Source organism: Lutjanus erythropterus, chromosome 10, assembly GCF_056507025.1.
Source record: "Lutjanus erythropterus isolate fLutEry1 chromosome 10, fLutEry1.hap2, whole genome shotgun sequence".
Classification (NCBI taxonomy): Eukaryota; Metazoa; Chordata; class Actinopteri; order Lutjaniformes; family Lutjanidae; genus Lutjanus; species Lutjanus erythropterus.
Genome location: NC_139326.1, coordinates 23,318,765 through 23,333,417, shown reverse-complemented (window position 1 = coordinate 23,333,417; position 14,653 = coordinate 23,318,765). Strand labels below are relative to the sequence as shown.

The 14,653-nt window shown below is 41.1% G+C and overlaps 1 protein-coding gene across 1 annotated transcript in view; it reads left to right on the top strand.

Annotated features, from left to right (window-relative positions):
* The window catches only part of LOC146320461 (zinc finger SWIM domain-containing protein 6-like), a 69,194-nt gene extending 61,643 nt beyond the window's left edge, over positions 1 to 7,551 (top strand). Inside the window, exons 12-14 of the mRNA XM_084728713.1 lie at positions 348 to 511; positions 1,820 to 1,901; positions 2,669 to 7,551. Of these exons, the coding sequence (XP_084584839.1) occupies positions 348 to 511; positions 1,820 to 1,901; positions 2,669 to 3,534 (1,112 nt within the window). The 3' untranslated portion in view covers positions 3,535 to 7,551. The remainder of the gene's footprint in view (positions 1 to 347; positions 512 to 1,819; positions 1,902 to 2,668) is intronic.
* Positions 7,552 to 14,653: the final 7,102 nt, after the last annotated feature.

Sequence of the window (14,653 nt, the reverse complement as noted above, 5' to 3'; positions counted from 1 at the left end):
TGTACACAGCAAAATGTCTATACAGCCAACTCACTTGATGTTAGTAAAGACTCTCAGATAGTGTTCTTAGTAGGAGTGCAACTAACCTTTATTTTCTTTATCGATTAAGCTGATTATTTTCACAATTACTAGTTTAGTCTATAAAATATTAAAAAAAATGTATAAAATGCTCATCACAATTTCCCAGAACCCAAAGTGATGGCTTCAAATTGCTTTTTTTTCAAACCCAACCTGCAAGTATTCGACATTTTTGCTTGAAAAATTACAAAAAAACAATTGATCAGTTACAAGAGCAGCAGTAATCTCTGTTCCTGTCTAAAGCATCTATGTGTTCGAATCCCTTCTAGGTGACAGTCGGAGGCTGGAGACAGTCCTGGAGTCCATCCAGAAAAACATTCACTCCTCGTCTCACATCTTCAAACTGGCACAAGATGCATTCAAGATCGCCACTCTGATGGACAGCCTGCCTGACATCACACTTCTCAAAGTCTCTCTGGAGCTGGGACTGCAGGTACGCACACCCGCCCACATCATTTGTCAAAACAGGCACCGCTGTGTATTTATTGGTCCCTTTTTAAGAGGGTTGTCAGGTCAGGTTGTAAATTTTTATGCGTGTAAATCAGGCATTGCTTATTTTAAGGTTCAGCAGAATCACCATTTAAGTCTGGAGACAACAAATTTAATTCAATAAATTTAAGGCCACAGTTTGTCTTCCAAACGCCTGTAAAACTACTTCAAATTCTTGAAATTTATCCCTCTTATTCTTGTCTTTCTGTAGTGAGACATTTGATCATTTCTCTACAGGAAAAGCTTACAGCACTTGGGGATGAAATCTACAATAAATGCCATAATGGTTGAGTTATGTTGAGATCTGTTCGGGTCTATGGACGGACTTTATTCTGGTGTTCATGAAACTCATTTTTTTTTAAAAAAAGTTGCGGTGGCATTATCGTCTTGGAATATGGGAACATCATGAGGGAACAGTATTTGCACTACGGGGTGCAGTCGTTCGTGTGAAATGACTCCATATTCCACGGCCATTATACGACCATGCAGAGCAATCGCCGGACCTCATGACTCCCAGGAGATGTCTACCATACCATTACAGATCCAACTCTGTGCATGCTCTAGCTCTCTGAAATTCAATGTCTTTTTGCTTCAAAAACTCACATATTGAAGTGATTATCAGACTGTTTTGAAGCAGACACTTAATGACATTTAATATAAAATCGTCCTTGCATGCATTCTTTTATTATTAATTAATAATTATTATTATTTAGGCTTATTTTGTAGTTTTACACAGAAATTGTAGAAAAATGTGGTTGGAAACATTGTTAAGCTGTTGTATTCATCCATCCTTGACATTTTGTCAAACAAGCCTGCACTACTGCAATACACCGAACTCATCCTGGACAGAAAACTTTCCTTGCAATGTCTCCATAAGTTCCATTATTTAAGTTTTTACACAGAGTGTCTTTGCTAGAAGGTTTGCGTCCTCACAGCAGCTGTGTCTCTCAGCCCAGTTACAAAATACAAATGTCAAGTGAAACAGAAAAAATTGAAGTTTGAGTATCTCTGATGACAAATCAACCATGGAAAAACGAGTCTATGTTTAGTGTTTGTTGAAAACGTCACAGTCTTTTCCCTCAGAGTTCATCAGCTATACTGTTGAAGTGATAAATGAAGTAGATAGATAACAAAGATGTTTGACATAAAACAAAATACCAGAGTAATCAAGATAATTCAATCACATTTTGTTTAAAGTATTTATTCTACAACTTACCTGCCAACCCCTCCTTTTCTTGTCTGTGTTGCTCAGGTGATGAGAATAACTCTGTCCACATTGAACTGGAGGAGGAGAGAGATGGTGCGCTGGTTAGTCACATGTGCCACTGAAGTGGGTAAGTGAGCCGGGACGCTTGACTCTGCTCGATTGTCTCAAGATGTTTCTTTTTAGTCAATATGGATAATTATTGAGAATTTTTAATGACTTATTTTTCATAAAGATGAAGTAAAAACGGTATTTAACTGTCTTACTTTGAATTTAATTTAACTTTGTTCATCAAGGCATACAGGTAATAGAATTAAAAAACAGTAATGGCGAGTCAGTATGTCCTCTTTCATTAACATTTTTCCTCTGCTCTCATTATCTCACTCCATACTGTTTCTACTGTTGTGTCACATGTGGATGGTGCAACTGAACAACACACCTGTTGAATAATTATCTGTTTTTGTGTCAGTTGTAGCACGATCCATTATCAAAGGTAATGAAAGGCCGTTCATGAGCCAGGGTGTATTTATTATGTGCTTTTTTTCCCTCAACATCTTTTTTTTATTGAGCATTTATATTTCACTTGCATTTCACTGGAACATTCAGACTTATTTTGGTCCTTACAATTAAACAAGGTAATAGGCACAGAGGTGATATGTAAATGAAATATTAAGCAGGTAAACAGCTAGAATAGAGAACCAGGATAAATAAAAGTGACAAAATACTGAGTTGACTGCAAATGTGTTTTCACGGCTTTTTGCATTTCATGAATTTAAGTGAAACTGCTGAACATTTTATTGAACTATTTTCTTACGAATATTGATGACATGTCTATTGCAGCCACTATTGCTTCATCTTCCAACTTTCTCGTCATTCTGTCCCGTTTGTGTCCTTCAGGTGTGTACGCGCTGGACAGCATCATGCAGAGCTGGTTCACCCTCTTCACCCCCACAGAAGCCACCAGTATTGTGGCCACCACTGTCATGTCCAACAGCACCATCGTCCGCCTCCACCTGGACTGCCACCAGCAGGAGAACCTGGCGTCATCCGCCCGCACCCTCGCCCTGCAGTGCGCCATGAAGGACCCCCAGAACTGCGCCCTCTCTGCTCTCACACTCTGTGAAAAGGACCACATTGCCTTCGAGACAGCCTACCAGATTGTACTGGACGCGGCGGCGACGGGAATGAGCTACACGCAACTGTTCACCATAGCGCGCTACATGGAGCATCGCGGCTACCCGATGAGGGCGTACAAGCTTGCGACGTTAGCGATGGCTCACCTGAACCTCAGTTACAACCAGGACACGCACCCGGCCATCAACGACGTGCTGTGGGCCTGCGCGCTCAGCCACTCGCTGGGGAAAAACGAGCTGGCTGCTGTCATCCCCCTAGTGGTGAAGAGCGTCAAGTGTGCCACCGTGCTCTCGGACATTTTGCGGAGGTGCACGCTGACCACGCCGGGCATGGTGTCGGCGCTGCACAGCCGCAGGAACTCTGGGAAGCTGATGTCGCTGGACAAGGCGCCGCTCAGGCAGCTGCTGGACGCAACCATCGGGGCCTACATCAACACCACGCACTCGCGGCTCACACACATCAGCCCGCGCCACTACAGTGAGTTCATTGAGTTCCTGGGGAAGGCGCGGGAGACTTTCATGATGGCGCACGACGGACACATTCAGTTCACCCAGTTCATAGACAACCTGAAACAGATCTACAAGGGCAAAAAGAAACTGATGATGCTGGTGAGGGAGAGATTCGGCTGAGGGTGAGGCCGGGGGTCGCCAAACGCTCCTCCCCCCGCCACACTAGTACTTTTCTATTAACTTGAGTCTGCCTTTTGAATTTCTTTTGGACTTATAAAATAGACAAGTAAAAAGAGGGATGTGACTTGTAGAATGAAGCGAAAAGAGAAAGGAAAAGATGACAAAAAAATCAACAGAGCCACACGCGGTATTATTGTTCTTGCTGTTGTTATTGTTATAAACATTATTACTATTATTATTATTAATAATATTATTACTACTATGTGTACAGAAGTGTTTTTATTTTTCAGAAGAGAGGAAATTTGTCATGTTGTGAATGTTGTGTGTATTTCTCTACATGTGTGCGAGAGGAAAATGAAAAGTGAAATGGCTTTTTTTTTAAATTTTTGTTCCTTTTTATTTTTATGATTTAAAGCATCTTTTTTCCCTTTTTCAGTGTATATTGAGTTATATGTTGTCAAGTGGCTGAAGCCCTTCTACAATAGCGCTCATGTAAAAACAAAAAAACAAGAAGAAGAAGAAGTAAAAAAAAAAAAAAAAACACAAACGTCTCGGCATCCTCAAAGAGAAACTAAAGGCTTTAAACCACACAGAGCACCTCCCTCTGTCCAGGCCCTTGTCGGCGGGCGCTGGGCAGCACTGCACAGCTTAGCTCGGCTCGGCACAGCTTGGGTTATAGCACTGACAGATCAGCATTTCTTTAGACACAGCAGCAGTAGCAGCAGCAGCAGCAGCAGCAGCACTTGAGCAGCCATTAGTTTTCTCTGGGTCCCAGGCACTAGCTTCATTACACACAACAATGCTCTTAGCTAACTCGTGTTGTTGTTATTGTCGTAATCTTCCCCTCCTCCTTAATGAGTACCTGCTTTAGACAGAGGATGGCGCGCAGCGATGGCACATTACACAAAGATAATGAGTATTATTGTTACATTAATGTACACTCATAGAAATAAAGATTCCATAAAGGTTCTTCCTGAAGTGCTGAGGTTCTACCCAGAACTGTTTGCACCTAAAGAACAGGGTTCATTGTAAAACTTAGGGTTCCATTAAGGACCATTTTCATCCAAAGAGCCCTTTTTTGGAAGAATGGGTTCTTTGTACAATAAAAGAGTTCTCAGTTGAACCCCCTGGGTGGGTTCTTAATAAAACCCTTGAAATACGAACGTACTCTCTGTTGAACGCCCTTGGCAGGATCTTGTTAGCACCTTTAAAAGGTGGAAGATTCTGGATAGACCCCCTCAGAGAGGGTCTGCGGAGGAGGCATCTTCTTTAGAACCTCCCATACAGGGTTCTGGGTTGAACCCTTAACAGATAGGTCTAGGTATAACCGTTTATGTTTGGTTTAAGTAGAACCCTCCGAAAGAGTTCCAAGTAGAGCCTTTATAAAAGAGGACAAGCTGAAGAGCCCTTTGTGGTTCTACTTACTACGTTTATTTCTAAGAGTGTACTGTAGTACAGCTGTGAGTTTTAACAGCCAGGTTTGACTTAAATTACCGTTGTAGTTGAAGTAGAAACCCAGAGGGAGACGACTACCTCATGATACGGTATTGAACCTGCTCCCGTTTTTTTCTTTTTTCTTTCACTATCATGATATTTATCATCTATGATAGCTGACAGTGTTAATTAAACAGTGAGACCAAGGTTATGAGGAGATGTGGAGTCAGATTCCTGCTGAGGTGTTTCTGCGCTCGGCTCTGCTGTACGTCACTGCCCTGGCATCGGTACTTTTACACACACACACACACACACACACACACACCCCTGAAAAAATTGGCTCTAACACACTTGGAAGATGTGTCAGTATGTCAGTCCCCTCTCATCTCTACAGCCACCATTGTACGGTATTTTCAGACTAGGCCAGTGTCATTTCCCTCTGTGCATGTGAATCATAGAAATTAGACTTTCTACTGTTATAGTTCATTGTGTGGAACCTTCAGTAATTGTCAACCAGAACGTTCTCAGGGATTTTCTCTACACAGGAAAAAAAAAAAGGCGGAACAAATGAACGACTGACTTACAGGAAAATGACAAAAACATGACACAACATGAGCGAGCATTTATTGTACTCTGTATATATGCCATAGTATATGTCTGAATATGGAGGATCTGAAAGTATATGTTAACTAATTTATACAGAGTATTCTATGTAATGTGAAATACTTGAAGCCGCTGTAGTTTGCTCTCTCTCTCGCTCTCCTTCTCTCTTTTGTCTTCTCTTTTTTTGTTTTCTCTTTTGTTGAAAACAGAACATATCAGAAGGACTAGACTGACCTTGTTGATGGCTTTTTTGGACTCACAAGGCCTCATGTGTTCATACTTGAGACGCTGGATCCGGTCAGAAATGCAGTCGAATTGTGATGGTGCAGAAAAACATTTGTTGTTCATTCCTGCTGAGAAAAGCATAGAAAGGAGATGGAGGTAGACTACTTCAGGCCACTGGTCAATAAATGTTTGAAAACACAATACAGGATTTCTTAAAGTACATAATTATGCATGTAAGCTGTTGCACTAGCCTAGTTTTCCATAGGATCCTATGGGAAGAATAACTATAATGTGCTTTATATAGGAGCTAATTTACTCTTCCTTAGTCCCGCCCCTTTTCACTCTGTGCTCCAAAAACAGTTTAACAAGTTTGGTACCCATCAAAGCATCGGCCATTTCTCCCAGACCCCTGGCGTAAATGTACAGGTACTCAAACAACAACAGTTAAAAATACTAATTTTTAAATATTTAACTATTTAAAAGTTAAGCAGCAGTGTCAGAAGGGATAATAACAAGACACAGCTAGCTAATCTACATCAATTATTAGCTAGCTAGTTACGCTGTGTTCAAGTGGAACTCGTGAGATTGTAATTGCAACATGGAATTCAGAGTTAACGGAAAACTTCCTGTTCGCGATGTCGACGACAAACATGAGCCCCATTTGAACACACCATTATATCTGTTAGCTAATGTTAACAATATGGTACCTAACTAGCTAGCTAATTTACATCAACCACTGGCTAGCTAGTTAGGTAGCATTTTGTTAACATAAGCTAAATTAAAATGTTATTTCTAACATAGCATGAGTACAGAAAACAGGAAAGCAGAAAGTTGACCAACGCTCTGCCTTGTGACAAACTTGATCAGCTGTTATTGTAGCACAGAGCAAAAAGGGGTGGGACTTAGGAAGGGTACATTGGAGATGAGTCTGGTTAAAAATCATGTATTATGTGTCCAGCCTTACATGCATTTAAAGACATCTCTTGGCTGAAGTCTGCCTAGTTTTGCAGTAATATAACCCTTGTCAGAGTAACTTCATAGTTGTGCAACTCAACATGACTCACATTTATAATTATGCACAGGATCAATCTAGCTAAGATTAAAAAAACAAGTCTCCTCAGTTCTCCCTTTTATTCACCACAAAATCTCCAGTGTCTCCTCTGCAACGTTCAGCTGTCCTATCATTACTTGCCTTTTTTACCTTCTTTACATGTCTTGATTTTCTTTTCTGTGCATCTTTTTTCTATCTTGTGTTCATTAAAGATAAAAGCAGCCTTTTCTCTTGCCTTGTCTTAACGCTTTAAAGTAACCAAACAGGAGATCTATCTAACAACCAAACGCGTTCTAAGAGGTGAGAGACAACCCACCTTGGTCCCAGCTTTAGTGTCCTTAATTAGTAAGTGAATGGCTGTGTAACTCATGCTTTAACAAAGCAATTCCTCACGTGTGTTTGGTGAAAAAATACGTTGTCCAGTGTCTCTTGTTCTCTTCAGAAACAATTTCCTCTGAGTCTTTCTAGCTGTTTTTGTTTAGTTTGTTTTATTTTGTTTTATTTGTGTAGGAATCTTCTGCTCTCCCATTTTATTTATTACAATGACCCATGTATACATGCTTATGAAATTAAGATTTGATACACCGATATCAATTTATTTATGTAACTAAATCACTGTTTTATAATCTTGTTAATGAGTCAATAATTGATTTTTTTTGTTTTTGTTTTTTGTTTTAATAAAAGTTAGTTTTTTGAAATGTAAATTCATGTCCTCTGCTTTTTATACCTCTGTGCTGGCAGCCATGGACGGAGGCATTATGCTTTTGGGTTGTCTGTACATCCCATTCTCATGTACGTAATATCTTCAGAATGCTTTGATGGAATTTCTTCAAACTTGGTACAACCGTCCACTTGGACTCAAGGATTAACTAAATAATTAACTAATTAATTAATTAATTAATTAATACCTTGTATTAAATTCCTTCAAAGTCTTCTCTACAAATATTATACACTAAAGACATGAATGTAAACTGGAACTTGTCTGGTTGAGGCAAGCATACAACTGCAAGGCTGTAATTCTACTTTTTTTTTTCCTGACATAGGAAACATTTTTCTGTACAGCTGCACTTTTTGTCTGTCATGCATCGTTATGGGACGCAGTCTGTGAGCTCGGAGGCCCGCGTCGGCCGGCGTATCAGCGGGTGCCGATCAGTCAGGACGGTTCAGATCTCCATCAAACAGCGGTGTCAGAAAAAGGCAGAGAGGGATCACTCTCACTGGCAGCAGCTTTCACGCTGTCATCTCTGGCGAGTATATGAAATGTATCAATTGATATTCCCATGGTCTTTGTAGCTTCTGTCAGGCAGCCTGGCTCAGCCAACCACAATAACCTGTTTACATGCATTCAACACTGACAGTGGTGCCACAGGATGGCTAAATCAGTGTATGTAGTTTGTCAGGTGTGTGTGTGTTTGTATAGACATGTTTTTGTGCATGCTCCTTCTTGTTTGCATGCCTCTGTGTCTGTCTTCTTGCAACTGTGTGTGTATGTGTGTGTGTGTGTATGTGTTAAGGCCTTCAGGGAGTGAATGGGAACAGGTGGTAGCTCCAGACTACAGGAGCTCCTGACAGCAGTAAGGTCCCCAGACTCCCAGCCCCTCATTAAACATTGACACAAAAACACTGCAACTGTCTGTGTGTGAACAGTAATGAAGCGCAGACGGCTACACCGGTATACACACTGCAACTTAGCACAGCACGAGTTCTCAGTCCATGTCTGTGTGTGTGTATATATATGTGTGTGTGTGTGTGCTGTCCATCTGTGTGCGCTCATTAATGAGGCACATTTGTCCATAGAGGTGTCCACTTAGATATTGAGGAATTCGTCAGGTTTAGCAACAAAAGCACCCGTCTGCTGTCAGAGGCCAGACACAACTGTCCATTTGTTATGTGATGGATGCACGCCTGTGAGAAAAAGTGTGTGTCGGAGCATAAAAACACACGTGTATGTGTGTATCCATGCAAGTAAGCGCACGCTTGTTCGTGTGCGAGTGTGTGTGCGAGACCACTTCCTGTGTGTCTGACCTGTGCTCAGGTCCCTGCTCAGTTCCAGTTGGTAATGACGTCCCTTGGGTGTAGCGCGGTACAGCAGCCTCCTCCGGTCTGTCTCACTGTATACTCCTAATGACATCATGATCACACACTGGCCTCTTTCATGCCAAAAGCCCTCTTCCTCACCGTCACCATCAAAACTCCTATCTGGAGCATTCACTCCCTCTCTTTCACACACTCTCACTGCACCACGGCTTCACAACACATCAAGGCCCTGACATTTTCCTTGCAGAACTGTAGATCTATTATTCTTTATAGTTTCACCTATAGAGAGCACATTTTTGAGTGAAACCAGAAGCAAAGTGGTTCTGAGTTTCAAATGTGCTGCTTAAGACAGATTATAGTGGCAGGTGAATGCTGCAAAAGCAAAATGTAGAGTATCATATGTTTTATCTTTAAGTTGAAAGACCTGATCTGCAGACAGGGGAGACATTACACAGTTAACTCACAACAGCTATGGTTCCTTATACAGTAACATCTATGAAATGGCACTAGATGTATTTAGCCTTGACTGTAAATTCTCATTTCAAGGATTTCTCATTTCTTGTGTTCCTTAAGACAAAAACATGGGGTCTTTTGGATAACACCAAGTCTACATTGTTTCATACTATGCAGGATTTTCCCAAAAAACAACACAGACTTGTCCTCTGCCCGTACCCTCTTATTTTCTCATTATTCTGTGTTCCTGACTTTTTACAGACCAAAAACATCAGTATTTGACATCCTGAGAATGAGACTCAGCGAATAACTGTCTTACTAGTGTGTTTATGAACAGAAACTGACAAAAAATTCCAAGTGTTTCAACTTTGTTTTTGAGAAATCATGCTTTTTCGAGCTCTGCTTGTAACCTCAGTAGGCTACTCCATATATTACTCTGTGATTCATTCACAGTGTTCCCCGTGCAAACCATGTTGAAAATGTGAAAACACATTTTACCTGTTACCCAGCATCTTCAAAGGTATTTTTCCATAGCGGTCTCCTCTTCTTCTTTGCTGGAGCATGCATTACGTCTGCTGCACAGGCTGCAGCTGTGACACACAGAAAACATCTGTGGGTCATGAAAACACTGTGTAAGTTGATATAGCGGACGGCTCTAAATATGACATATCCATGAGCAATGGATGCACCGACTTATTGGCTGAACATCAGATTTCAACAATATTTACCAGGTATATAATACTGGTTCATCGGCAAATAAGATTACAGTCACAGACAGCTGTGGCTGAGGTTTGTCTGTTATGTTCAAGCAGCAACCTTCGGAGCTGAAAAGTGACATGCACTTTGTACGAGATTTTGAGGCGACATTTCAAGTGGAGGTACTGCAAGCATGAATTCTAACATGTCAACCCATTGGAAAAACCGAAAGCTGATAAAGAACAGAGAGATGAACTCAAACTCAAATCCTGACAGGGTAGATGGAGCCCTGCTACATGCTGCCCAGTTGTTCTCATTTTGCTGACGTCTGCCTAACTGAAATCTACCACACTGTGGCCACAAACATTCATGGGCAACTGGTCTGGTGACATCTCTGCCATCTGTTTGTGAGGCTAGGTAAGTGCTGAAAAATTATTCGCCTTGAGTATTTAGTTATATAGCAGGCTAAAAGGCTTTTAGTTAGTTAGTTTTCAAAAAATCTTCTTCCTGTGAAAGAATGTTATTAAAGGTTGTTTCATGAATTTGTATGACTGAATTTGTGCTCATTCAAAGATAGTATAACAGTCAGAGTTGTGAGGTGTAGCAACTGGGAGCAAAACACCACACCATTGTCACAGAAATCATCCAAAATTGACTCAAAATGTGAAAAAGACCCGAATTAAACTACAGAATATTTCACTGAGTGCCTACAAGCAAAAGCTTCAGCTTCTGCTCTCCATTAGCATTTACTCTCTATTAGCGTCACATGGGATGCAAATGAATTTAAAGCCAAGTCATTAGATGTTTCTTACATAAATTCTTCTTAGAACTACATCACATTACTACATTTTTATGGGTTGTCCCTTTTAAGTTTTATTAGATATTTTCATCTTTTTGTAATGATGGCATATACTGGGAGAGTCATACCCAACCCTTGGAAGTCCACCTATTGTAAGTCACGTAACAATATATGGGTTTCCATCCATCTGTTTTTATGCACATTTTCAATTTGTGCAGGTAACCTGCCTGAGCCTCAAGTCTGGAAAGGAGGGGGCTGTGGGCAGCAACTTGCTTTAACCATGAAGTGCGTATTAAATAGGGATTCAGCCTACTTAATATACTGTCTATGGCTCCAACTAATTAATTGGACTGCTTTAGTCATTTCTGAAACCGTGGATCTTACATATTGTTCTTTTAATGTTCATTAATTTTCTGTGACCGCTTACTCCCGAAGGGTCGCGGGGGGCTGGAGCCTATCCCAGCTGACATTGGCTGAGAGGCGGGGTTCACCCTGGACAAGTCGCCAGTTCATCGCAGGGCTGACACATAGAGACAGACAACCACTCACATTCACACCTACGGGCAATCTAGAGTCACCAATTAACCTAGCATGCATGTCTTTGGACTGTGGGAGGAAGTCGGAGAAGCCACAAGGAAGAACATGCAAACTCTGCACAGGAAGGCCCTGCCCCAGCCAGCTGGGGGATTCAAACTCAGGACCTTCTTGCTGTGAGGCAGCAGTGCTAACCACTGCACCACCGTGGCGCCCGTTCTCTTAATGTAAATGCCATATTTTGGCATTTTGGCAATGGCACCTGATTGGAGAATTAGCACAACCAGCTGTGGATCTCAGTGAAACAAATCATGTAGTGTATTAAAACATGCATTAATTTGTATTTTCTTTTGCAGATTTTGATGAAATTCAGTTAAACTTTGCAATACTGCAATTTGGTTAACTGCTTTTTAAAACACACTGATGTAAAAGACCAATAGCCCACTAGTTAAAAGAGAAGTTAATGTCAGTAACATCAAAGATTAACATTACACATTTTCACAAATCATCTTACTTCGATGTGCTTGTGGAAGTCAGAAGAGGAGTTTTAAAAGCAAAGAAATCTGTATTTTCAGGAGGCATAGCAGCACTTCATCATGTAACTTTCTTTTTTAGATTTTGGTTAAAAAAAATTGTGGCCAGATGTAGCCAGGGATTATTACTGGAAGCTGCTTCTTGTTCTGGGTTTTGCTCCGTCATTATCATATCATAGTGCTTGTTTTTCTTCCAGGCGACTAGCAACTTGTAGTCATTCCAGTTGTAGTCTGCTACTCTACTACTCTCAAGTAAAGGGGAGAAGTACAGTTTTAAAAAAGGAACATGAGAAGTACTTTGTTCCTTAATAAACCTACCTTTTTAATAATGTGTGTTACTTATAACACGTTCCTGCCCACCCCTGTTCACAACTCTATAATCAGTGGTGTATTTGGGGCCCAAAGAATATTCATGGTCAGGGGTCTATGAATTTGCTTTGGAGCCCAGAATATTTAATAGTTGTATCCTCATTCCTTAATCAACCCTCTCTGCTGATAATAAGCCTTTAAATGATCTCTTCAGCACTCGTGGAGTCGAACTGTCCAGGAAAAGCCGACATCCTGAACATTTACAGCGTCTGAGAGTGCAGTCTATGTTCTTCTAACACTACAGCTTCTCTGCAAAAGGTCCGGGGCCTTTGTGGTGCATCGAGCGTGCTATCATTACAGGAGAACAAAAAAAGGATCATAGGCATGTGTTCTCCAACACAGCCTGCAGCATCAGCCCGGCTACCACAGGGACCATCTTCCTTTCCTCCTCTTCTTACAGAAGGCCGTTGGAGTTTGATCTCCTCTCTCCCCCTCCATCGGCCCCGAGGCGTCTGATTAAATGCTAATTAAAGCCGTTAGCGCTGCTATCACCGCTGCTAACTCCTCTCTCTCTGTCACAGAGATTAATGCCCCTCGTTCATCATCCCACCTCGCCCAGCCTGAGTACCTGCCCGGCTCGCAAAACCTGATCAAGTCATCAGCCCCGAAACTCCTCTCCTCTGCTCCCTCCCACCACATGAAGATGGACGAGGGGTTTAAATTTTAATTTGAAAATTGCCCTCAATTACTTCTGCGGCGACCACTTGCCGGAGCTTCTCATGTGGTTGAGTGGAAAGGGGTTACAGCAGCGGGTCAGTGGCCGTGATGAGCGATAAGGGGACATTAATAAGAAAGGCAGAGGTTCATTTAAAAGCAGAAAGGACAGTGGGAGCAGCTTTCTCATTATTTAACTCCCCCAGCTTTATTTAAAGGACTTTATTTAAGGATACCAAGTTAATGTGTCCTCCAGGACAGACGGTTAAAGCGCCTGACAGAGTGAGAAAGTTACGGCCATAACTTACACCCTGAGCACACACTGTGGTGCCATCTTTTTTACCTCTTTTGACATTCTCGCCGTTTTCAGGCAGAGCGGAACGAGCCTTGGAGGGACATAAAATGTTAGAACAAAGTTACACACATCATTTAATTTTATTCTTTCACAATTTCTGGCCCACAAATGTTTTATTGGTTCCAATATCGGTAATCATTATAAGCTATTGGAAGATATTGAGCTATGTATAACAAGTCAGCCAAATGTCATTTGAACTACCACCAGATCGGGGGAGCTCTGCCCTGAAATATGCAGCTACTCTGCGGGGCCTCATCTGCTGTTTGTTTTATGCATATCATTTTAACTGAACTGCACTCATGCTTCTTGCATGATAAAGTTTTTACTCTTTTTCAAATACACCTTACAGTAAACAGGCTGTTAGAGCTCAATATCATTTGTTTGTGTGTAGCTTCTTAAGGTCTTCTGGTGTGAATGTCAGCATCTTATACAGTTCTGCTGGGTTATTTTTGCATCTCCAGTCACCCTTATCTCAAAGTCATCAGTTTTTCTGAATGGGTCTTGGTTAGATACCTCAAATAAGGTCTGTCGTTAAAACAAGCTTAAAGAGTCACTTTCGTATTTTTCAACCTGGACCCTATTTTCCCATATTTTTGTGTTTAAGTGACTAATTGGGATAACAATTTTCGAAATGGGTCCAGTATTGACAGAGAGTGCTGCAGCCATCGGAAGCAAGACAGACTGCAACAAGTGCTTGTTTTTGCCACTGACAGGCTCAGACTGTTATTATAAGTGTCTGACAACATTATGAAAAGGATCCCTGCAGAGAAAGACCTTTTTGTTAAAGAGTGAAATCCTTTTTGTTTAACCAGAAACAGGTGTTTCATTGCTTTCCCCCAAAATACCAGATTTCCTTAACAGAAACATTCATTTATCATTGTCATCATTATTAAACAGACTTCATCCAAACCCGACAGAAACAAAATAAAACTCACCAAAAACGTCTTGGCTCGTTCGTTCCAACCGTTCCAACAATCACCAACTCTGGTTTGGTTAAAATAAAACCTTAATTCACTGCGTTACATGTGAAAATATTCTGGCTGTACATGCTGGTTCTCTCTGCTGCTCCTCTCCCAATATTTTCACGTCTAACTGTGTGAATTAATATCAACCAAACCAGAGTTGGAAAACTGGCAAGACAAGAGATTTATTTTGTTTGAATGAAGAAGATAATGATGAGAATTAATGTTTGTGTAAAGAAAGTCTGGTGAGTTTGGTAAGAGTAATAGAAAGGCTGTTTTGGTTAAACAAAATGCATCTTACTTTGTAGCGTATTCTCAACGTAGCGATCCTTTCCATAAAATTGTCAGACACCTGGAATAACAATCTGAACCTGTCAGAGATTAAAACAAGACGTTTTATTGGATTTAAGGCAC